The 23,126-nt window shown below is 47.0% G+C and overlaps 3 protein-coding genes across 26 annotated transcripts in view; 1 reads left to right on the top strand and 2 right to left on the bottom strand.

Annotated features, from left to right (window-relative positions):
• Window positions 1-406, bottom strand: part of trol (terribly reduced optic lobes) — a 64,815-nt gene extending 64,409 nt beyond the window's left edge. For 19 of the 22 annotated variants that reach the window (XM_089865834.1, XM_089865849.1, XM_089865850.1 and 16 more), the window contains exon 1: window positions 78-406. In XM_089865834.1, coding sequence (XP_089721960.1) covers window positions 78-221 — 144 coding nt within the window. In that variant the 5' untranslated portion in view covers window positions 222-406. The remainder of the gene's footprint in view (window positions 1-77) is intronic. The other 3 variants (XM_089865852.1, XM_089865853.1, XM_089865851.1) reach the window with 2 other exon arrangements.
• A 58-nt stretch (window positions 407-464) lies between these two features.
• LOC149702087 (glycolipid beta-1,4-mannosyltransferase egh-like) lies at window positions 465-3,616 on the top strand. The gene is made up of 4 exons (XM_089867064.1): window positions 465-2,406; window positions 2,477-2,724; window positions 2,801-2,970; window positions 3,038-3,616. The coding sequence occupies exons 1-4, from the start codon at window positions 2,072-2,074 to the stop codon at window positions 3,614-3,616; spliced, it is 1,332 nt and encodes a 443-aa protein (XP_089723190.1). The 5' UTR covers window positions 465-2,071.
• Window positions 3,617-3,922: 306 nt separating this feature from the next.
• Liprin-gamma (liprin protein kazrin) lies at window positions 3,923-22,872 on the bottom strand. Of its 3 annotated transcripts, XM_089865829.1 has the most exons (14): window positions 22,207-22,337; window positions 15,685-16,177; window positions 9,324-9,643; window positions 8,610-9,261; window positions 8,232-8,534; window positions 7,999-8,159; window positions 7,789-7,935; window positions 7,241-7,727; window positions 6,946-7,169; window positions 6,759-6,871; window positions 6,179-6,682; window positions 5,923-6,091; window positions 5,317-5,372; window positions 4,943-5,047 (listed from the first exon to the last, which is right to left on the bottom strand). In XM_089865829.1, the coding sequence occupies exons 1-13, from the start codon at window positions 22,306-22,308 to the stop codon at window positions 5,358-5,360; spliced, it is 3,690 nt and encodes a 1,229-aa protein (XP_089721955.1). In that variant the 5' UTR covers window positions 22,309-22,337; the 3' UTR covers window positions 4,943-5,047; window positions 5,317-5,357. The 3 variants fall into 3 exon arrangements, with proteins under 3 accessions (XP_089721954.1, XP_089721956.1, XP_089721955.1); XM_089865828.1 differs by lacking the exon at window positions 5,317-5,372 and having other exon boundaries at window positions 3,923-5,047; XM_089865830.1 differs by lacking the exons at window positions 5,317-5,372; window positions 15,685-16,177 and having other exon boundaries at window positions 3,923-5,047; window positions 22,207-22,872.
• Window positions 22,873-23,126: the final 254 nt, after the last annotated feature.

The following is a 23,126-nucleotide window of genomic DNA, read 5'->3' as shown; positions in this document are numbered from 1 at the left end:
GAGGGACACTCGGGCGGATATGATGGATGATAAATAAATGTTTGGAGCCCCAAAATGAACCAGAAAGTAATTCCTACCTCGGCTGAAACGGTGCTGGAGCAAATGGTGGCGAAAATGGTTAGCAACGAGACGAAGACGAATATTAGTTTGAGGGCGGCGGCGGTGTGACTGGCCCCTTGGCAACGGGATCCACTCTTGTTGCCCATCATCCGCACCGACATGGCTCTGTCCGCTCTCTTCTGGCGTTTATGGCAGTGCTGCTGCTGGAGGCTTCCTGGCTTGACTCTAGCTGGCTAATTGAAAAAGGGCGCGAGCGCCAACACTAAGACGTCGTCGTTTGCGCAAGAACCTCCGAAAGGAGAACAGTCTCTCAAGAGCGCGTCTCTACTCTGCGAGCCGAAACACGCGACTGACGTAACGAGACCGGCCGGCTTCTTCTCCTCTTCCTTAGCCACCCTCCCTCCTCACCACCCCTCTCCTCCTTTCCTCCTTGGCGGTGCTGCGCCTCTTTTCCCGTTAGGGCCGCCCGCCCGGCCCGAGACTCGACTTTGGCGCCATCAACTTCCGGAAGATCATCTGCGGAGGACATTAACATAAGCCGCGCCATTTTAAACATTAGCATCAATTAAGGCAGGACCTTGTCGTAAACGGAAATGTTTCATATAACGTCGACTAGGTTGGCAAATTTCATTAATCGTTACAAAGGTCGCGGTAGGCAACCAGAGCCTCCCATTGGACAGATTCGGATAGCTTCTCCGCTCAACTATAAGAGATATAAAGACTAATTCTTTGACCATCTTAAAATCCTATTTCCCCCTTTCCAACGATACTAAAGACAAAAGAGTTACGACAATCAGAGCCCAGAATAATTCAGCGAAATGTACATAAAAAATCGCACGCTCTCCATAGAGTGAAAGGTTTAAGTGTGGAGTTGGAATGAGATGCAGGGAGGTTTGAGCGTGGAGTTGGAATAAGTGAAAGGGAGGTTTAATCGTGGAGTTGGAATGAGAGCAAGGTCGATTAAGCGTGGAGTGGGAATGAGGGGCAGGGAGGTTTGAGCGTGGAGTGGGAATGAGGGGCAGGGAGGTTTGAGCGTGGAGTGGGAATGAGGGGCAGGGAGGTTTAATCGTGGAGTTGGAATGAGAGCAAGGAGGTTTAAGCGTGTGGAGTTGGAATAAGTGCAAGGAGGTTTAAGCGTGTGGAGTTGGAATAAGTGCAAGGAGGTTTGAGCGTGTGGAGTTGGAATAAGTGCAAGGAGGTTTGAGCGTGTGGAGTTGGAATAAGTGCAAGGAGAATTGAGCGTGTGGAGTTGGAATAAGTGCAAGGAGGTTTGAGCGTGTGGAGTTGGAATAAGTGCAAGGAGGTTTGAGCGTGTGGAGTTGGAATAAGTGCAAGGAGGTTTGAGCGTGTGGAGTTGGAATAAGTGCAAGGAGGTTTGAGCGTGGAGTTGGAATAAGTGCAAGGAAAATTGAGCGTGGAGTTGGAATGAGAGCAAGGAGGTTTAAGTGTGGAGTTGGGAGTGAGATGCAGGGAGGTTTAAGTGTGGAATTGGAATATTGAACATGAACGATTAAGTGTGGAGTCAGAATTAAGCAAAATGTTCATACCCCTCCCCCCCTTCCTATGATACTAAATACTTGGGGTTCCGACAATCAGGGCCCGGGTAATTAAGTGAAATGTTCGTAGGCCTTTTAACTCTGGTTCTATAAGAGGTACGGCGTACTACTTCTCAGCTCCACTGCCCCCCCTCTTTCCAAAGATACTATTTCAGGTTATGAGCTTCTGGTTTGATACAGTTGAGAATGAGAGATGGTTTTTGGCGGGGGCGTCCAACGCCTGCTTTTGACAATAGAGACCGTCAACTACTCGTACGATGGAAAGAAAGTACTTGTACCTACCTGCCTACCTGTACTCCTATTACGGGTTGTCAGGCGCGCAACGTTCAAGCTTTAATCCCTAGCGGGTTAATGTTTGTTTGTTAGAAGATCACAGCCAGCATTACAATTACCAAGTAAGGACTCGGATAGCGTAGCTAACCTTTTCTTCGCTTTACCGAGAGCTTAGGACTAGAATGTTGCCAGTCTTAAAACAAGCGCTCCATTCGATATGTCTGGTGGCCATCGTGTCGTACATGGTCGGTTCCAGCGGCTTATTGGAGCGGCGGAAGGGCGGGGCTCCCGGGTTGACGGGGTGGCCCTATTGGTGGCGCGTACTAGTCTCTTCGTGGCCCGTCTTCTACCTTCCCACTATCTTGGCGCAAGGCTTGGGCTATCTGATGGTCAACTGTTTCCCGGGCCGAGTCCAGTTAAGGGTCAATCCGGATCGACTGCCCACCATTTGTTTTCGAGTCGTCACCAGAGGCTCGGAGCAAAATTTGATCAGAAAGAATGTCCGCCTAAATACGGAGTAAGTCCAAGACGGAGTTTAGCTAAGCCCGGCCAGTCTCCCCAATTAGACGAGGGCCAATCTTTTGCAGGACTTGCCTGGCAGGTGGTCTGCGAAACTTTGTTTTCGAAGTGGTGACGCAATTGCAAATGGATCTCGAGGAAAAGGTTGGTCTTCGACAAATCGTCGTTCCTGTCAATTACGCCACGCGTAAAGGATCCTTGTACAAAGCGAGAAACCTGCAATATTGCTTGGAGGAATCAGTTAACGTTTTGAAAGACAATGATTACGTCGTGCATTTGGACGAAGACAGCCTCCTAACGAGCGACGCCGTCAGAGGTAATCCCGAGCCGCCCCACCCACCCACCGACCAACCCGCTAAGGTTTTGTTTCTTTTTGGTCCTGGTCAAAATAGGCGTGGCTAACTTCGTGGGTGAAGGTAAATTCGATTTCGGTCAGGGAATGGTTCGGATCGATCTGAACGGCAATCTGTGGTCCGATATCATCGAGTCGAACGTGGCCTACGACCTGGTCGTCATACCTTTCCTTCTCAAGTACTTCCAGCGATGTTTCGGCTTATTAAAGGTCCATCGGCGGACATCGAGAGACACACTCTCTCTCTCTCTTTCTTACGCTGGGTGGTTTATTACAGGGGACGTTTTTCGTTTGCAAAGTGAAGGCGGAGCGAGACGTCTCGTTCGACGTGGGGGGCGGAGCGTCGCTCCTGGAAGACGTGGCCTTCGGGCTGCGAGCGGACTCGAGCGGGTACGCCTTCGGCTACGTCGAGGGTTGCGTCCGCGAACAGGGCATGCTCAACTTGAAAGCCAGTTTCCACCAACGCCTCAGGGTTTTCTCGGGCGTCATGAACATCGTCTTCGACTCGGGCATTTTCCGATGGAAAAAGTGCAAAGGTTTCATTCTGTTGATGGCCTACATTCCGTTGATCCCTTTGACGGCGCCGGCCATGCTCTACGACCTGTATTTCAACCCCATTTCCCCTTGTCCCTTTTTCCTCTTTTGCAAGGCGCTGACGTCGGCGGTCACTCTCTACGCGCACCTCTTTCTGGTCTTGAAAGGCGAACCATTGCCCCTCCTACCGTTCCTACTTAAGGCCTCCCTGTCGTTAACTGTTGGACCCATTCTCAATATATTCCACGGTTTTCTGGCGGCCTGCGTCGCCTGGACGCGCAGAAACCAAGTCCGCTTTAAAGTGACGCCTAAAATGCAATAAACGAATCCGTTGACTACAAGTACCCGTCTAATTACTTACCGACAAGCGTCACCATGAAACATTTCAAAGCTTTTATTAGATTTGCACTGGAATTGACCTACTTGAACGCTTAGTATCTCTGGCCTACAAATACCCGTCTAATTACTTAGCGACACGCGTCACGGTAATGAAAACATTTCAAAGCTTAATTAGATTTGCGCAAGAATTGACCTACTTGAACGCTTAGTATCCCTCTCGGCGATACTGGGCCGTCAGACTGACCTCCGTAGTATTTCGGAGGTCATAGGTTAAATGATTAGCCCGCGCTTTTTTTGAAAATGGAATTAATCTTCGTTTTATTATAATTTTTCTTCGTCATTTATATATTCATAAATTACGCTTTCGTATTTTTCATTTCATTTTTTTAAAAGCGACTGTTCAAGAGCAGTTGACCCTGCAGTTTTTAACGCGTTATTAAACAGAATGAGTTTGCGGGGATCCAATAATATAGGGGCGGGGGAGTCACGTGACAGACAAGAAGTCTATTAATTCCTAATTTTAGTAGCACTTTGTTTTTTGTATTTTATCACAGACCTCGGTTTTCAGGCCACCATCAACAATTTATTATTCCGTCATTTATTTTCAACTATGGCGAGTCCTAAATTTGGGGGTGGAAAAAACGCCCCCCCCCCCACCACCGGAGGCAGGCGGCGTTTCTCCAATAAACAACAACAACAACTTCTAATAATAACATTTTGATTCAAGCGATCCTAAAAAGCCAGAGTCATCATTTCTTCAACAACGACGACGAGATGGCCCCGTCAACCTACCTTTCTTGACCCCTACGACCCCCGTATCTAACAAATTCATTCAACTGGCGGCGGCAGCCTTAGAAGGCTAATTAATCCCCTCCAATATTAACGCTTAATTTCAATAATTAAAACACAATTAAAACGTTTCTTTTCGCTTGGCGCGATTAAAAATTAAAAGCATTCAATTTTCGTATAAAGACAATTTGGTAAATATTTTAAAATCGCAATTAGTTTGTTTGTTTGTTCGTTTGTTCAAATGAAGTAGAGATCGGTGGCGGCGCGCGCGTTATACACAGACAGACACACGCATGCGCGCGCGCTCTAAAGGGAGAGCCAAGAAGCAGCGCGGCCTTCCTTCTCAAACGGGCGTCACGGTCATCGTTTCCAGGTAAGGTCCGGAACGAGGGGGGGCGACGGAACGAGGGGAGGCGCCGGGGGGCAGCGAAGAGGGGGCGCTCCCCAATTTGACGCGACTGGCGCTGAGAGATCGCCTTTGGCCGAAATTGTTATTATAACGCGACACCAAATGGATGTCGTCGCGAGTGACGCGAGTACCTTTCGAATCCGGAGGCGGAGCTTGAGTCGAGGACACGCCCAGTTCCTCTTCCAACTTCAAACCCAAAGCGCGGCTCAATGACCCCTGAAAAAAATCAGGCGCCACCAAAAGTCTTTATTTTCGACTGAAAATACTAAAGGAGGGGGTTCAAGTCCGGCGCTATCATTGGACACTGGTCAGTGACGCGGAATTAGAATCATTCTCAAAGTTATTAAAGCCAAGTTGACTTTAATGAAAGTAAGTACTTAAGGTTCTAGGGAATTGCGATCATTAATGGTAAGCCTAAGAAATAATTGATATTTTAGGCTTAGCAAAGTGTAGCGTCGCGTTGTTAGTTAGAAATAGTTAGTTACCAGTCACGAGCCGTGAAAGAAAGAGAAGAGGCGAAGCGCCATTACGAAACACTCAACTGAAAAATGAAGAGCCACCAAAATCATTAGTCAAGACCCGACGACGACGCCATTATTAAAATTGAATTCAAGCACCCTTGACTAGGCGACGTCCCATTGGGACAGAGACAGTCGTCCTTTGTCAAGGGCGCTTGAGAGAACAAGAACCGAATGACTTCCGAGGACGCCTTCAAGCGGAGTTGGACAAAGAAAAAAACACGAGAGACAAGAACCAAGAGACACTCTAGAAGGAGAAGAAGAAGAAGGAGGATCTTACCTGGGAACTTTTCCAAGCGGCAAACTAAGGACACAACAGAGTGTTGTATTAAGGAAGAGTGTCTCTCACTGGTGGCAGGAGGAGGAGCCACCACCACCACCACGCCCACCAAACATTAGCCAGTACAGCAACTAAACGATTTCTTTCTTTAAAAGAGCGCACTCCCGCCGCGCTAAGCCACACCCAACACCCAACACCCAAGACGCACGCCCACACAATTCTAAACTAAACTAAATGCCGCGAAAGGCGCGACCATAAAGGAATCAGAGGGGGGGAGGAAGGGGGGGACTTACCCTCATACTGGAGCGGCGTTTATTGTCCGGTCGATCCAGAGTTCCTTTGGAAGACGAGGAACGCAGGAAGTTGCGTCCCAAAGAGCCTGACGACGACGAGTGAAGGGAAGTGAGCGATCGACGATCCCCCTTCTTGCTTTGCACCAACGCCTCCGCCTCCAAAGACATCCTAACAATGAGAACAAGAGGAGAGAGAGAGAGGTTTCAAGGTCAAGGTGACCTTGGACGGGGGGGGGGGCGCCATTCCCTTCCTTACCTGGCGGGTTGGATCAAGTTCTCCAATTCCGTCGTCAGATGTCTTCGGATGATGTTCTTGGAGGCTGGAATGCCCAGGGCGGTGGCCATGGTGTCCGCTTGAAAGGAGGCCTCCAGGACGACCAGGGCGCCGTGCACGCCGCTGTCCCGGAGGTTGTCGGCGTACTCGACCAGGTCGATGCTCTTGGCCCATTTGACGAACCTCTGATTGGTCCAGACCAAGGGGTCGACGTCCATGCTCTCGGAATGCGAGCGCCGTTGTTGCAGCGCCTGCTTATCGAACTTGACCATGCGGAGCAGCTGAATGGCGTGCGTCACGCTGACCTGATGGAACTTGCGAGTGACGCCCAGACTCTTCTCCAAGTCTTTCTTGGACAGAGTCTCCAAGACGCGTCCGTCCACCAATTGACGCGCGAAATTGTCGGCGTAAGACGCCAGGCCCAAACTGGGCAGCCATTCCTCCACCACCCAGGTGTGCGTCAAGTGACTTATGCGCGGGTAAGGACTGAAGCCCAACTCGGTTCGAATTAATATTCTCGGACCCAAACCGGGGGGGGGGGGGTCAACGATGGGGTACTTACTTGGAGGCGGGATCCCTGTGCTCTTCGATGGCTAAACGTAATTTGCGTCGATGCATGGAATTGGAAACTCCCAAGCCGGCTTCTAATTCTTGGTCGGAAAGCTCCAAAAGAATCTAATCTCCCAAAGAGCCAATTGGATGGTCATTTCGCTGGTCGGCGGGTGGTGGGGGGCGGACTCTTAACCTACCTTGCCACTCTTGATGTTTTCAGCGCAAAGAGCTCCGTATTGGGGCATGCCCAGAGTGATTTCCAGCCAGGCCAGGACGGTGGCCGCCTTCCACCTGTCCATCCGTTGACCCTGCGCTTCTTCCAGCAGTTTCAACTTCTCGGTGTAGCTGTCCTCCGTTAAGGGACTGGCGCACAAACTGCTTTGAGGAGACCACGAAGATCGTTGTTGATCGCTACCGCTAGCTGCCATCATTCAGCCAAGGTTAAAAGACCACTACCTACTCGGCGCTAGAGACAGAGACAGAGTGACGTACCTTCGTAAAATCCTGGATCGAGGGACTTGCGTTGGCGACTCCTGGAGAAGACCCTGGAGATGGAGCCCCAGGTCCCGCTGCCGCGCCCATCGAGATTCTTCGAGTCGCGTTTCCTGCGCGCGCTCTTCTTGGAGATTCCCGTATCGGAACTGCCGCTGCTGTTGTAGATCTCTTCGGCCGATCGAGACAGCCCGGTTAAGGAAGTCCTTCTGTCGTCCGAGGAGAGTCCGGCTCGATGGTGGTGGCCCCGGGGCCCGGCCCCGCCGCCCGGACTGCACCCGGAATCGCGATCGACGGTAATGGTGGGCGTGCCGTCGTAGGAGCAAGTCGGGTCCGAGCCCCCCAAGGTGGGCGTCGGCGTCTCGCGACCGTTCTGAGTGTGGCTCGAGTTGGCGCTCGGACTGCGGTAGCCATTCGAGCGACACGAACCGCCGCCGCCGCCGCTTCGGATCTCCAGATCGGAGGCGTAACCGAGTTTCTCGCGAATCTGAAAGGCCGAACTTACCAATGGCGCCTCGAAAAAAAAGGTTGGCTCGGGATTAACTTACGTGTACGAGTTCCTCTTGAAGTTGCTTAACTTGGGCTTCTTTGACTCCCAGTTGGGCGCACAAGGCCACCGAGCGTTCGGCTTCGTCGCGAGCGTGCTTCAAAATATTCCACTTCTCCCTCTCGGAATCTTCGCGTTCTCGGACCAACTAAACGCCATAAATATCATGAAGCCAACCTTAGGTTTCGCGAAAAACAGAGCTAGACGTTACTTGTTTGAGATTATCGTCGCTCTCTCGCATGCGTTGTTCGTAATTGCGGATAAAGTCCCTGAGTTCCTTCTCTTTGTCTTCGAGCGTACCGTACAATTGCTTCATTTGGTTTAACAGATCAAATTTCTCCGCTTTTAATCTCTTACGATCCGCTTTCAAGGCTTAAAAGACACAACTCTCGAAATAAGCCGTCATGACCTCGATCGGGTCAAAGGTCAGGTAGCGGGGCTTACCGGCTAAAGCGTCCTTGGCGTGTTTCAGTTCCGTTTCGAGTCTTTCGACTTCGGGGTTCTTCAGGGTGACGGAGGAGGAAGAAGAGGAGGAGGCCAGGGCGGAGTTGGCCACATCGACGACGGAACTAGTTTGTCGGCTGGTGCCGACGGCCACTTCCGGCGCGCCATTCGAGAGCGCGTGCATGTCGTCCAGCTCCTTCTGCAGGCTACCGATCCGTTCGTTTAACTGGTCGTTCTGTTCTTCCAAGTTATTCAACTTGTCTTCCAAGTGCGTCGAACCCGTCGAATCCCTGTGAGGACACTCTAACGAAGACGCCGCCGTTACTACCGTCATAGGGAGTACGGTAGTATCGGGCGACGGCTGAAGGAAATACTTACTGAGGCATCTGCGAGCGTCACCGTCGGCGCTCTCGTCATCGGCGTCTTGACTTTTGCCCGTCATCAAGTTAACGGCCCCCAAGTTGAGCGACTCGTCGTTACCCGTACTACAAGCACTCGAGGCAGAGTTCTCACCGACTTTTTCGCGATGACGGTTCGTGGGCGATTCCTCCGCGGAGGACACGCGCGAACTTTGAGCCGAGCGTTTCCCGCTCGGGCTCAGACGAGGTTGACTACGTTTGATAATAGGGGGTTTCTTGGACAATGGTTCGACGATGTTGGTGGCTTTAGTCCTGTCCCTTTCGGGGGAGTCCTCGCGAGCGTGGACGCCTTCCTCCTCCTCCGAGGAAGAGCGCGCCAGGGAAGAGGTGCGAGGCGGCACGGTTCCCTTCTCTCGGGCGCCGTTGCTCTTAATGTCGACCGAGTTGGTGATTCGCGTGATGCGTTTGTTGGTGTCGGCCAGTTCGGCGCGCAACAAAGAGACTTCTTGGTGCGCGCTTTGAATGTCACCGTCGATACGCGAAGCCAACGCTTTGTTTTCTTCCATCATGCGTCGAAATTTGGCCTGCGCGTCAACGAGCAAGCGGCGCATGAGGGACATGGAAGACTTGAGGGATTCGCCTTGTTCACGTTGGTCTTCCGAGACGAACACCTTAAACCCAAGGCTCCGTCAACGTCGCCAGCTTTATATTACAGGGAGAAACGAGTACTTACCGTTGAATTTCGGAATGGTAGCGTGGAATCATCGAGCGACAAATGCGCTTCTTCTCTGTCGGACTGGGCCGAAGTGCTCGGGGTTGTCGGAGCGAGTTCATGGCCTCCCCCTAGTGGGGTGACACCCCCTTCCGCCGCCGCGATACTCCCACCCCCTCCTCCTCCTCCTCCTCCTTCGGCCGAAGACGAGATAGAAGGGAGGCGGCGACCGGTGGTGGTGGTGGAACGATGTCGATCAGATCCAATGGACGCCAAAGACGCGGCCGGTGAAAAGATGAACTGCACAATCTGCTCGTTCAACGAGTCCAAAGACTGGATGGCTACGTAAAACAAGCAAGAGGCCTTAAAATTGCACCAAACACTTTTCGAAACCCGTTTACGCATAAATTTAGTCATTTTTCATTTTGGACAACAAAAAAACCCCTAGAGAGGGTCGCTGTTTGTTGTAACCCAAAGTTTTTAGAATCGTTGGAGAGCAGACAAATAGGACTATAACATACTCAAAGGAGATCCCCGTAGCTCTAGTAGAACAAGAGTTATGAGCCTCCAAAGTTTAGCGTAAAAATCATAAGTAACACAATAACAATAAGTGAGACAAAAGATGAGTTGACGACGATATTGAGGTAGCCTCAAGTTTAGAGTATCCTTGTATGGGGAGCAAAGAGGACTATAACATATCCAAAGGAGAACCCCGTAGCTCCAATAGAACAAGAGTTATGAGCCTTTAAGGTTCAGTGTTTAAAATCATAAGTAACATGATTACAATAAGTGAGACAAAAAATAAGTTGACGAACATTTTGCCTAATAACTCGGCCCCTGTTTGTCTTAGTCCTATGTTTTTAGTATGGTTAGATGGGGGACAAATTGGACTATAACATACTCAAAGGACATCCCCGTATCTCAAGTAGAAACAGAGTTACGAGCCTCGAAAGTTTATTTTCAAAAGTAACCTAATATCAATAAGTGAGACAAAAAATAAGTTGACGACGATATTGAGGTAGCCTCAAGTTTAAAGTATCCCTGTATGGGGAGCAAAGAGTACTGTAACATATCCAAAGGAGAACCCCGTAGCTCTAGTAGAACAAGAGTTATGAGCCTCCAAAGTTTAGTGTAAAAATCATAAGTAACATAATAACAATAAGTGAGACGATACCATAAGTTGACGAACATTTTGTTTAATATCTCGGCCCCTGTTTGTCGTAGCCCTATGTTTTTAGCATAGTTAGATGGGGGACAAATTGGGCTATAACATACTCAAAGGACATCCCCGTATCTCTAGTAGAAACAGAGTTACGAGCCTCCAAAGTTGGGTGTGATGCTATTCCTATGGAGGGGTTTGTTTGTTTACGTTTTGCTTAATTACTCGGCCCCTGTTTGTCGTAGCGCTAAGTTTTAAATATGGTTGGATGGGGGACAAATTGGACTATAACATACTCAAAGGACATCCCCGTATCTCTGTTAGAACCTGAGTTATGTGCTTATTCCTATGGAGGGGCTTGTTTGTTTACGTTTTGCATAATTATTTGCCCCCCCCCCTGTTTGTCGTAGCCCCAGTTCGTTGGAAACAAAACTCACCACTAGTCAAACCGAACTTTTATTGCATTTCAGCGTGAATTTAGGCCTACTCCAACCTGAAACACCGCTTACAATACCAATTACAATCCTCCGTAACGACGATATTTGGCGGTTGATGGTTCATTGACACGCGTCACTGCCAGCTAATCTGGGTCAATAACAGAGTTACTCTTCTTAACAGTCTCGCGTAATAAACACCGTCGCAGACTCAAGCCTGAGACCACCCCTCCCCCCAATCCCCGCTTTATTAATCGCTTTCAATCATTTGTGGAAACAAGGAGAGACACGCTTAAATCTGAATCCCTCTCCCCTGGCGGGTGCGAACAGAGAGAATTGAAATAAAAACCCCCAAAACTTCTGGTCCATGTCGCGCGGCGCTAATGACTTTCAATTTATGGAATTGTATTAAAAATCGAATGGTGTCACCCCATTCGTTGACGACCCCTTTTCGAAGCTCATCTCGACACGTTCTCTCTCCCTAATTAAAATTTAATTTTTAACAAGCAAGTTACAAAGACTACCCACGTAGCTTCGAGTCACGCTCTCATTAACAGCCTGCTACTTCCAAAACACACTTTTTTAAAAAATAAATTTATTAAAAAGTAGATCATAATTAGGCCTAGGACGTTTCGCGTTTATTCTTCGATGTACGGAGCCCTTTTCGGCCTGACCTCTTTGACCCGGCATCTCTCTCTCGCCTAACTTGATTTGATTTAGTCGAAACCAAACTAAACCTTAAGCCCTAAATGTTCTATATTGAACAATGAAGAGGGAAAGAGGTCACGACCTTTCAATGAAAACCGGTTAAGAATTTAAGGTCCCGGATGGCGCTTCTTAAAATTGTACTATTTTTTTCGCATCCCATCCCATCTCGCACCGGTGGCGTTCCGCTCGCTGACCAATTAATACAAGTAGATTAACCGCGGCACGATGTCGAACAAACTCGTACGAAGCAAAGGATTGGTCTTTCGCCGCGTAGTTCTTCCGTTATTATTACGCTACACCAACAAAGGAAGCGAGTTTGCAACGCCGGATGTTTGCTGCATTTTTCAACGTCATCATTTATCAGACTGCCGAGTGTCCGACCCCTCGGCTAGCCCCGCAACACAGAGAAAGAGAGGGGGGGGGACGGTTTGTGTTTGAAAGTGGCGTTTCGTAAAATGACACCAGCGGTGCCGGTCAACGGTCAATTAGTTTTTTGAGGCCGACTGTAATTAGGCCATTCATCTCGAGGATTATCATTGGCAATAAAGATATTACTTTAGTAAAGGTCATGGCTAATTACACATTTCCCGTCAACGAAAAGGTACGTCGTCTCCGTGACAATTGAGGCGCGTATTCTGGAGCGGCGGCTGCTCCAGGTAAGTCAGGTTGGGTTGGGTTAAGTTGGCTTGGTTAGGTTAAGTTTGCTTGTGTTTGGGGTGGGTTGGGTATGGGTTAAGTAAAGTTAGGTTTGGTTAGGTTAAGTTGGGTTAGGTTAGGTTGGCAGGGTTTGGACGAAATTTTTACATTGAAAATCCCTGACTTTTCCAGGTTATCCCTGACCAAATTTTGGAAATATCCCTGACCATTTAAAGGTGTTTACCAGAGCCCACTTCATCACACCAGTCTCATATTTAGTATTGCTCGAAGCATAGCTTAATAAACCAAACGAAATCCCTGACATATCCCTGACTTTTTGGGAAAAAGTTTCAAATCCCTGACTTATCCCTGACTTTTTCCCCTATTTTCCATATCCTTGACTTATCCAGGTTCCGTACGAACCCTGGTTGGGTTAAGTTGGTTTGGAGTGGGTTAGGTTAGGTTAGGTTGGGTTGGGTTAAGGGAGGTCGGGTCGGGTTGGGTTACGTTGGGTTGGGTTGGGTTAGGTCGGGTTACGTTTGGTTGGGTTGGGTTAGGTCGGGTCGGGTTAGGTTGGGTTAGGTCGGGTCGGGTCGGGTTGGGTTAAGTCGGGTTGGGTTAAGTCGGGTCGGGTTGGGTCGGGTCGGGTTGGGTTAAGTCGGATTGGGGTAGGTTAAGTTAGGTTAGGTTAGGTTAGGTTATATCTTTAGATATTTTATGGTATTTGGTGGCTAGGAAGAAGGAACTGGTCGGGTGGTTTTTATGGTCATGAAAATATCGTTTGAAATAGTTTCCTCGACTTAAATGTAATTAATTATCATATAATAAACATCCAAGAAATGATATTTATTGGAAAAACTGCATTTTGAACGTGCTAAGGGCTAAACCGTAAAGTTTTTCCAAGGAGCCCACAAGAAAAGCGCCTTAAAAAGCATCCTAATAATCTGAATTGGCAATCGAATTTTTGACCTTTGATACGTTGACGGATCGACGGGTGGTTGGACACTTTGCAAAGCTTTCAAATCTCATCGCTATTGCCTATCAACAGGCTATCAATTACTATTTGGAAGATTGGCAGCCTCACTCAACACTGATAATGAAATAATCGTACCAAATTCTTTCGAGTGACAACAAATACTTAAAAGTCTGAACCCCAGTTGACCCCGGGTACGCGTATAGCTAACCGGTTCGTTCGTTTCGCCCGAAACATCGTCATGCCCGCGCGCTATAATACCTCAAACCTAAATATTTTTCGTAAAAACAGCTCACCTTAAAATCCAATAGCAATTTCTTTTAAAAACATCATCTTGAAACGCGGAGTAAATCCATTAGGATAAACAATGAACCGAGGCTTAACGACCACCCGGATTGTAGCCGTATTTGAGAACGGGCCCGCCGCCCGCTACGAAAGCCAGTCCCGTTGAGGGGGAAAATACGCGAAGCGGCACCGCGAAAAATTTAACACCTGCCGACGTTAAATTAGTTCAGCCAAAAACGAATTAAACGTATTTGTTATTAATAAAAATCGATGACGAAAACCCGTTACGAAATTACTACGAGCGAGGTCACGATTAACAATAATAACCGCCTATTTAAAGAGACCGAGGCTTAACTGGGATGATCACGACGGAACATCTCGCGTAACGGTAACCGAAACGCGACTGGCTGCTCGGCTCGCTCGTGATGTAAAATGCTGACTGCTTTCTACTCTACTCCGCTCTTTGATTGGATGCCGGGGAGAGGCCGTCAAGAATAAACAAAGAGTACCTACACCGTACTGGAGTCGCTTTTAACACTACACTTTTTTCTTGAAGAATAGAAACTTTAAGTTTCATAGTTAGCGCAATAAGGATGTTATTTCAATTCGCAAAGATTGATGGCGAGATCGAATTATTTAATACCCCTAAATTTTGGGTGTTTTAATGCTCAAGGCGATAAGTGGAAGAAAAGAGCAATTGGTCATTACGGACTCATTTCTCCATGGCGCTCTCCAATTTTCTCTCTCAAGATCCCCGGGCGCGTAATTCATTCTATAACGTCATCCAACGTGACTGTACACTACTACACGAGAGGGGAGAGCCTTTTAAAACTTTCTTTAGCGCTGTAGGGTTGACAAGGATTTATTTGTAGACGCAACCTAACTGGGCACCACTATGGAAGGTAGCGTACCATCTCCTTTATTCCTTTCCACGGTGTCTAGTAATATTTACACTACGGCTGTCGCTGTTATCAAAACAATATGACCGACTATGGTTAATACCAGTGGTAAACTGCAATGGAGCGGATAGAATAGGCGGAAGGATACAATGGCTAATTGACCCCTAGAGAGGGAAAAATAGTCCCGATATCCGCGACTGGGACGGAGAATACGGGCTGAAATAGTTGGAATTTTTGTTCCAAAAGAAGTAAATAAACGGAAAGTTCTTAAAAAGAAGCGCAGTTTACAAAACAAAGTGGGGAAACGTTTTTGTCCCAATAGCAGGCCCGGATAAAATGAAATTAGTATCGTGACCTATTGACCCTGGCTAGAGCTCTCTTCCGGATTGCCCTAAACAATTTTCTCGCCTCTCGAGCTTCATAATTCTCGCGCTCATCTTCAGAGATGGGAGAATAGTTTACTCCTGGTGACCCAGAAGCGGGGCCGGTCGATAATTGGGCGTGGGCGGGGTTGCCTGGCCAGAATATCATCCTCGACATATCCCACCAGCCAACGCGCCTGAAGAAAGCTTTTCCTTTAACTGCTCCTTAACTAAAAGATGAATTTCAGTCGGAGAGAGAAGAGGAACGAACGAATGACCAACCCCGGAACACTAAAATGTTCAGGAAGCGACTTTCCATTACGCAGACAAGCGCGTGCGATTGAAGTCAAAGCCCCCCCCCTCAGATGACCGCCGCCCGTGGCGTTGACCCCACAATTAAGGTTCTACACTCTGAAACAAGATACTCTGGATCTGGTATTTTCTCTCTCGAAAAGCAAGCTATCGCGCTCTGAAACATTTTGTTTCATTCGAAAGCTGTTTCAGTGACAACTAGAATTCCCCATAAAGGGGGCGGGGGGGGGGTATGGCTGCAAACGCTTAAATTCACTCTCGGTTCAAAGTGGTAAACGCTATAGGCTAGATAAGAATGTAACCGCGGCGCTAAATGAAGGTGTACCTTACTTAGAAGGTCGACCTATGCGGGTGTTAGAATTCAGGAACATTGGTCAGTCTCGGCTAGACCAAGACGCGCGACGGGTCAACGCCTTAAAGAAATATTGTCCGAATTAAGATACCTTTCTGACGTTTCTGGTCAGAGCCGGTACTCGCGATAATTACGTGTCAAGGTTAAGGGTTTTATAACGTACTAGAAGGCTAATTAATAAAAAGAATACCAGGATCTCTAGACGGGTGCCAAAATGAGGGTAATAGCGTTAAGAGGGTAATCGAGTGCGAGTAGGGCTTACCCTGAGCCAGTTTCGTGTCGATGGATTCGGCTTCGTCTTGGGCCTCGGACTCGTCATCGGTGGTGGTACAATCTTGGCTACTTTGCAAGTGTCCCGCCTGAGCGGCTGATCGGCAAGAAGAGGCTCCGGGCCTTTGCGTCCGAATGGAAATGCGCGTCACCTCGACCACTTTGAATTCGACGACCATAACGGTCCTCATCACTCTGGGCTCGAGGCCCGGCACACCCGTCGACTCTCGACACTCTTCGCCTTCTTCCTCTTCCACTCCGCGGACAATTACTTCTTCTAATCTACTATCTGGACGAAGAGCGAGCGCGGTACTTTCGAGTCGGGGGATGCCGGCATTCTTCCTGGAGATGTCCGCCGAGTTTCCTCTCTTTTCTTCGGCCAATTCGGGCTTTTCATCGGAGCTTTCGTCGGAGCCCGAAGCGCCGGAGCTCGATGGAGAGGTGGTGGAGCCACGGCGCATGTCCGACCGTCTCTCCTCGTCCTCCTGTACAGTCAGTTACCGAGATCATAGAATCCGAGAAATTCTTTTTTACTTCCCCGAACTTTCAACTCTAGCGAGCGACTCCGTGACTCTCGTCCGAGAGGAGTATAGCGGCGAAAGGCAAAACGACGTAAGCGTCACAGACTGGTTAAGTCGACTCTAGGCTTTACCCGTTTGCCGGCCACCGTTCCAAGAATGAATAACTGACCACCATCGCGCCATACCTGAGACTAGAGAGACTATCTCCCTCAACTATAGCTAAGGAGCGTGGCGCTCACTCTACAGCCGCGTGCCAAACAAGTCATGCACGGAAATAAGTTCTTTCAATCTACTAGCTTAGCATCTTGGGGTTTCGCAACAACTTCTCAAACTCCGTATTGAATTTAAAGATAGGAACGCTTCGTTTCTTTGTTTCTCCGTGCAAGTACATCGGAGTTTGGGAAGAGACAGAGAGCGAAAAGCTGATTAAACTAAATGCGAATTAAGCGATTGAGAATGGGAACTTTCAAAGGCGATTCTAGCCGCGTTTCAAAAGAGGAGAGATGAAGCTGATATAAATGATATTCTATGTATAATGGGGGGATATGTCCGTACCTTTGGTTTGGCCACGAAAAGCCACATTGACGGAAAGCACCGCCGCGGCAAAGTTGTAACGCCAAATAACAATAACTTTCAAATAAAACAAATAAAAGACAGAATCCCCATCAAGACGAGGTAACCCCCAACCAAAATGTTCATTCCACCCCGGACTACTTTATCCCAGGCAACAACGCGTATCAGCGCGCCCTCGAATCAATATCCATTGCGCGGCGTGATAATGAGACGAACGAGGGGTCAGCGTGGCGTGCCATTAGCCCCGATTCATTCTTAATCGGCTTTCGCTACTAGCCGCTGATTCCCAAAGGAGCCAGCCTCATTGACCTTGTAGCCAGCGAGAGGGCCTCCCCCCCCCCCTCCACCTGTACTTATCACGAGCGCTTCACTCTCTTCAAGATCTCCAATGTTTAAAAATTAAACTCAGGGTCAAAAGTTCAATCTTAGAACGAAACTCAAACGTGTATAGAAATACCATTGACAGGGTTCATACAACTTTTGGGGAAAAACATTTCCCTGAGATTTTTGCAGGCTTTTCCTCATATACTTCCCTGAGTTTTCCAGGTTTTCCCCCCGTATATGGAGTATCCTATGGAGCAAATGTTAACGAAGGAAGAGGGGGGGGGCAAATTGGACTATAACATACTCAAAGGACATCCCCGTATCTCTAATTCTAGAGGGCCGGTAGGCCCTTCTAGATAAGAACCCACACTCTCCCGTAATGTTAAAGAAATAATTCACAGATTTTAGGCTTAGCGTCCCATAGAAAAAGCATGGGATTTTTGGTGGTCCACTCCATCGAATAACTCAGAAACTACTGCGAAGTTAAGGTTCGGAACACTTTTGAATTATCAAGCAACTATTGAATGTTGAACTTCTGAAGTTTGATTAAGAACAATTAAGTCTAAGTATTTTATTTTAATTAATTTATAAATCATGGTAAAACCGTTACATATATTACACTGTTTGCATAACATTATGTTTAGCCTCCATCGGGTTTGTGGCGCATAGGATAACGCGTCTGCCTACGGAGCAGAAGATTGCAGGTTCGAGTCCTGGCAAGCTCGGTGTTTATTTTTACAGATCTTTTATTCAACATAAATGAAATAATCCTATAAACACAATGTTTGGATATTTTTTTTTGTTACGAAGTACGGGCATGTGGCGTAATGGATAACGCGTTTGCATTCGAGGCAAAACATCGCAGGTTCGAGTCTTGGAAAGCTCGTTGTCTATTTTTGATGAAGAATCTTAGTATATAGAAGGCAAAATTCTTAAATAACAAACTTTCAATGAAATGTGCGCGTGCTGGCGCGTGGTTTAGAAACAACCTTTTTTTTAAATCTATACAAAAAGGTCAGCTAAACTTAATTGAGTTACCAAGCGCCTTTTTTTCATGAAATAAGTTACCACCCGCCTATCTATGGTGAACTAATTTACCACCCGCCTACCAATTGTGAATTAATTTACCACTCCCCTGCCAAATGATTTAAAATTTTAATCTTTCCCATAAAATAATGAGAGGCACTCGGAGTGAGCCAATATGCTCACGAACATCTTACTGGAACGTCGAATTAATGACGTTTGACAAGCATATTATTATTTTTATAGTAGATTAATACAAATTAAGGCTGAAGGAACAGATATTATATAAAAAAGACTTGGTTTGCCCAAGCCATAAAAACAAAACGATAAGAGTTTTTCCAGTTGACTGAAGCGCGGATATTATTTTTCTCTATTGAATTTTAAAGACAATCCGTATTTTACTACTCTTTAGAATTTAATTCAATCACCTGATTTTACTGCTAATGGATTAGTTTCCTATAAATTAATTGAAATAAAAAACTACTTATCTCAGATTTTTCAAGAACAATTCCATTTTCCTCAAACATTTTATCATGAATTTTTTTCTTTTCAAGGGAGAACGTACTTTAATTTTCAAATAATACTCTCAGTAATAATATATTATATCATGATTATATGCGTTCTTTTTGAATGCAAAAGGGGGCTGTTATAACCTTTCTTATATTTTATAAAGGGGTTCGTTTCTTTTAGCACAGTCACAATTATTGTACTGTGCATATCAGTACTAGTGGGGAAGATTTAAGGAGTGTTGGTTGAGTTGCTGTTTAGTTGACTACATTATGAAAACTTGATGTGTTTAAAACCTTTTGAAAAGAAAATTCACGGAAATTAAAAAAGATAGTGTCAGTTTGATTAAATTTACACGATATCACTCAAAATAATAAATGCATGATAAAATGTTTCAGGAAATTGGAATTGTTGTTGAAAAATCTGAGATAAGTAGTTTTTTATTTCAATTAATTTATAGGAAACTAATCCATTAGCAGTAAAATCAGGTGATTGAATTAAATTCTAAAGAGTAGTAAAATACGGATTGTCTTTAAAATTCAATAGAGAAAAATAATATCCGCGCTTCAGTCAACTGGAAAAACTCTTATCGTTTTGTTTTTATGGCTTGGGCAAACCAAGTCTTTTTTATATAATATAACCAGTTATGAGCCTCCAAAGTATAGTGTAATGTTAATCGAACATTTCGCTTAATTACTCGGCCCCTAATTTCCCCGAATTTTACTAAAAATTCTAAATTTCCCTGAGGTTTTTGTCAATTATTTATTTCCCTGATTTTTCCAGGTTTTCCCTGTTTTCCACGTTTGTATGAACCCTGAGTCCAACTTTATTCTATGCCAATTGTTACCCCAACTGCAGCGATTGTAAGCGCGTAGCTACGTAATGATGGGAACGCTTCCTCTAGTCCTTGAGCGACGAAAAATTTAGGAAAATGTTATTTCTAGGGCAAAATAATATCCGATGCTCCTTCAATATATATTTTTTCTTCGTGTTTGGCGGGATTCGGCACGCGTGGGCCCGCCCCCTTTTTCCCGCCAGCTGATCCCCGGCCGGCCTCGTACCCCCCCCCCCCAACCCGGGCTCCTCTGGAAGACCATCTGCCGCCACTAGCTCGAGCCCGACCCCCCTGAAAGCGAAATGCCAAAGAAAAAGTCACGCCAAAGGTCGGGACCATTCTCTTTTCATTGGGTTTTTTTTTTAATCTGTAAAACGCACGAATTTTCGTTTCGAAATTTCAAATTTATTTACCAGAGAAAAATAACGTTGGCACCATTTATCGACTTATAGACCTTGAGTGGCTTGGCCAGCCAGCCATAAGTCTTTGAGCTTAATCTAACTTCTCACGGACTAAGTTCTGATACGACGTCGTCGTGAAGGGGGGGGGGGTTTCCCCAGGTTATCCAAAGAAAACAGGTGCTGGCTTGTAGCTTCCTTCATTAATTGGAACCATTAAAAATGGTTTCGTTTTGTTGGATGCAGTGACGTAGGAGCAGAGCGGCGTGTTCGCCCGGATTTCGTGAAAAAGCCGAGCACGAGGGAAACGATCACGAGGTTCGTGGCTCGTCAAGATGCCCGTCAAAAATGAGGAGACCATTTCGACAAGAGTCTCGAGCTGTCTAATAGCCAGCTTTCACCGCGTAAACTGTACGAATCGGATAAAAGGTCGCGCTGGACTAGAGTCGAAACGCTCCATCGGATACCAACGAGATGCAAAAGAGAACTGGAAATTCTTGACTCTTAAGCAACTATTTAGTTTTCTCTCATCGAAATTTACTATTCTTTCGGAAGCTGGCGTTCATTTATGTAAGGAATTAGCCCATACATTAATTGCCTCGATTTATCCTTCCCTACAAACGATTAATTATCGAACGACCATCGATATCAAATTAAATCGAATCTGTATGAAGGCTTCTTAAACGGAAGTAATCGAATTCTTAAAAAAAAAAAAGCAAAATTCCACTTGGGGAACCGTTCGTTGTGCCCCTGGGGGTCAACAGCGCGGTCAAGTGGTCCGTTTCACCGCCGTAACGAGAGCGAGAGACGCGGTAGGAGCGCGATTGGCTACCCGATAATCGTGACTAGCGTTGAGAAATAGTAAACGGCGCCTCAACTTAAAATGGTAACTTCCAGGGCAGAAAATTACGGTAGAACAATGACACTAGAGGGGGACCCACCACCATCAAACTGGCTGGCAAAATTATTTAAGCAGAAATCGTAAGAGCGTAGAGCCGCGGCTGCTCACCAAGGGTCGTAAAGACCCCCCCCCCCCCATTTGCTTCTCCAAAAATAATATGAAGTCATCATGATGGGGTCAACACCACATCGCTTGGTGACATGACCAATTGAAATAAGAGCCCGGGGGACCACATCATTGGTGGAAAGGTTTCTTCTCTCGCGGTGCGTGCGAGGTGCCCTCGGAATGACCACAAAGAAGACTAAAGGCCATCAGAGAAAGCCATGGAATTTGGTCCGAGAGAAACGTCAAAAACGCCATCGCCTCATTTATAATCGTTTATATAATAAAATATAAAATAATGGACTAAATACCTATATGTAATATACGAGAATGGAGGCGAAAGATCCAATATAAAATGCCATTAATAATAATAATAATACACGTAGTGTAGTGTAATGGCCGGACCTCTTTGCCTTGGACTATATTGCCTTCTACTGCCTTCTACGGGAATTCAACGGAGAGGGGGGGGGCTACGACCAACTCGCTATGGACTAAACAGGGATAAAACTTCTTGGGCCAAAGAAGAGGTCACGCGTTCAACAAGAAGAATTTACCATCTCACAATTTAAATACTATTCTCTCTATCAAACGACTTGCTGAGAAAAAACCATTGGACTATCCTACACTAGCGGGCTGTTTGTCTGTCTGTCTGTCTGGGGTGCCGCATCGACTTAAATACTCAACAGGATACTTGGTAACAATTTAAGATATCCACAATCACGGACATACAAACAGATAGAGTTATATTCCACTTTGGGGTACGCTTTAAAAAAAATTGAACCCAACGGTATCAAAACCAGATATACCTTTCCCAGTACAGGGAGTGCGCGTGCGCATTATGCTAAACGACAATATCTAGCGGACGTTTATACTTGAAATACGGATAAGTCTAACTGTCGTCTAATATAAATGAAATACTTTCGGCGTTGGCTCGGATACCGAAGAGTAAGATTGTACGGGTTGCTATGACCTGCTCTAAAAATAATTTTGAAAAACTCATTAGAGAAGTCGCTTTCCTAAGTAAGGAACGCCCACGAACTAAACAAGTCTCTCTCTCTCTCTCTCCCTCCCTCAACTTCTCCAGTCAAATATCTTACAACTCTAAAAGCGAAAGCTTCTTTGAGGGGGCGCTTCTCAAGACGCCGCCGCCGCCAACTGGTGGCCGAAAACGATACCAGACAGAATTGGTATTCATCATTAATCAAATCGTTACTACATTTCTTTTTGGCAATTGAAACACCTTCCGCCTTCCCCCCTCCCCTCTCTCTCTGTGTCGGTTTGGAGCGCAAAGCGGGTCCCCCCCCCCGCCCGCGACAACCACGTGACTGACCTTGTTCGAAGAGGTTGTTTTGCTTGGCGAAGGCTCGCGTGAATGCCCCGAAGGCCGCCTGCTTCGACGACAGACGGGACACCGTAGACAGTAGCCCGTCATCCCCGGACACCACCGCCACTCCTCCTTCATCCACTTCCGCCGAATCATCGTCCTCCGAAGACATGTCGCCAACCCTTGACCCCGACCGAGTTTCTCGATTAAACCACCAACTCGGACAGTTTTGGCGACTTCACCCCGAGTAAACTCCTAATTGCTCGATGGAAAGGTCGACTTCTTCGGGCCCGGCCTCAGTGGACACCCTCGGGTCAGGATGGCGCGGACAGTTCGTAGCAAAAGGCACGTGGCCCATGGCGTCACGATAAAGACTCGGCGACAAATCGCGTGACTATCAGTCTAAAGGCGCTCTTTAGGCTTAAGAAGTGTATCGCGACGTAGGCGAGTGTAGCGAACCGAAGGAGCAACCGCCGAGATAGGGCGCGCGTACCTGACTAGCGCGCTTAAAACCAGAGAAAGCTGTTATGACAAGATTTCTTATTTTTATTCATTGTCCCGCGGGCTTAAAATCTTCCCCGCCACTTGGACAAGCTTAATTGACAGTTGGATTAGGGCCGGGGCCGGGGCGACTTACTCTAGAACGACGCTGCCACCTTAATCCGTCTAATCGCTTAAAAAAGAAGCCAAGAAATGCGAGAGGAGGCGACTGCGAGAAATATTCTCGCTAAACTATTTTTTATAAATTTTTTCTTCGCCTTCGTTCATCTCGAAGAGGAGAAAGAAGAAGCCGTACCGAGAGAGAGAGAGAGAGAGAGAGAGAGAGAGAGAACCAACCTTCCCCCCCCCCCGACACTCCCCCCCGGCCACGAGTAAAGAATAGTTCGGGGTCAGTATCCCGTCTTGCCTCGGAAACCCAGCGGCCG

Source organism: Phalangium opilio, unplaced genomic scaffold (assembly GCF_054372755.1).
Source record: "Phalangium opilio isolate 3A_F unplaced genomic scaffold, DU_Popi_V2 ptg000017l_1, whole genome shotgun sequence".
In the NCBI taxonomy this organism is placed as follows: Eukaryota; Metazoa; Arthropoda; class Arachnida; order Opiliones; family Phalangiidae; genus Phalangium; species Phalangium opilio.
This window is presented reverse-complemented; position numbering and strand designations above follow the sequence as displayed.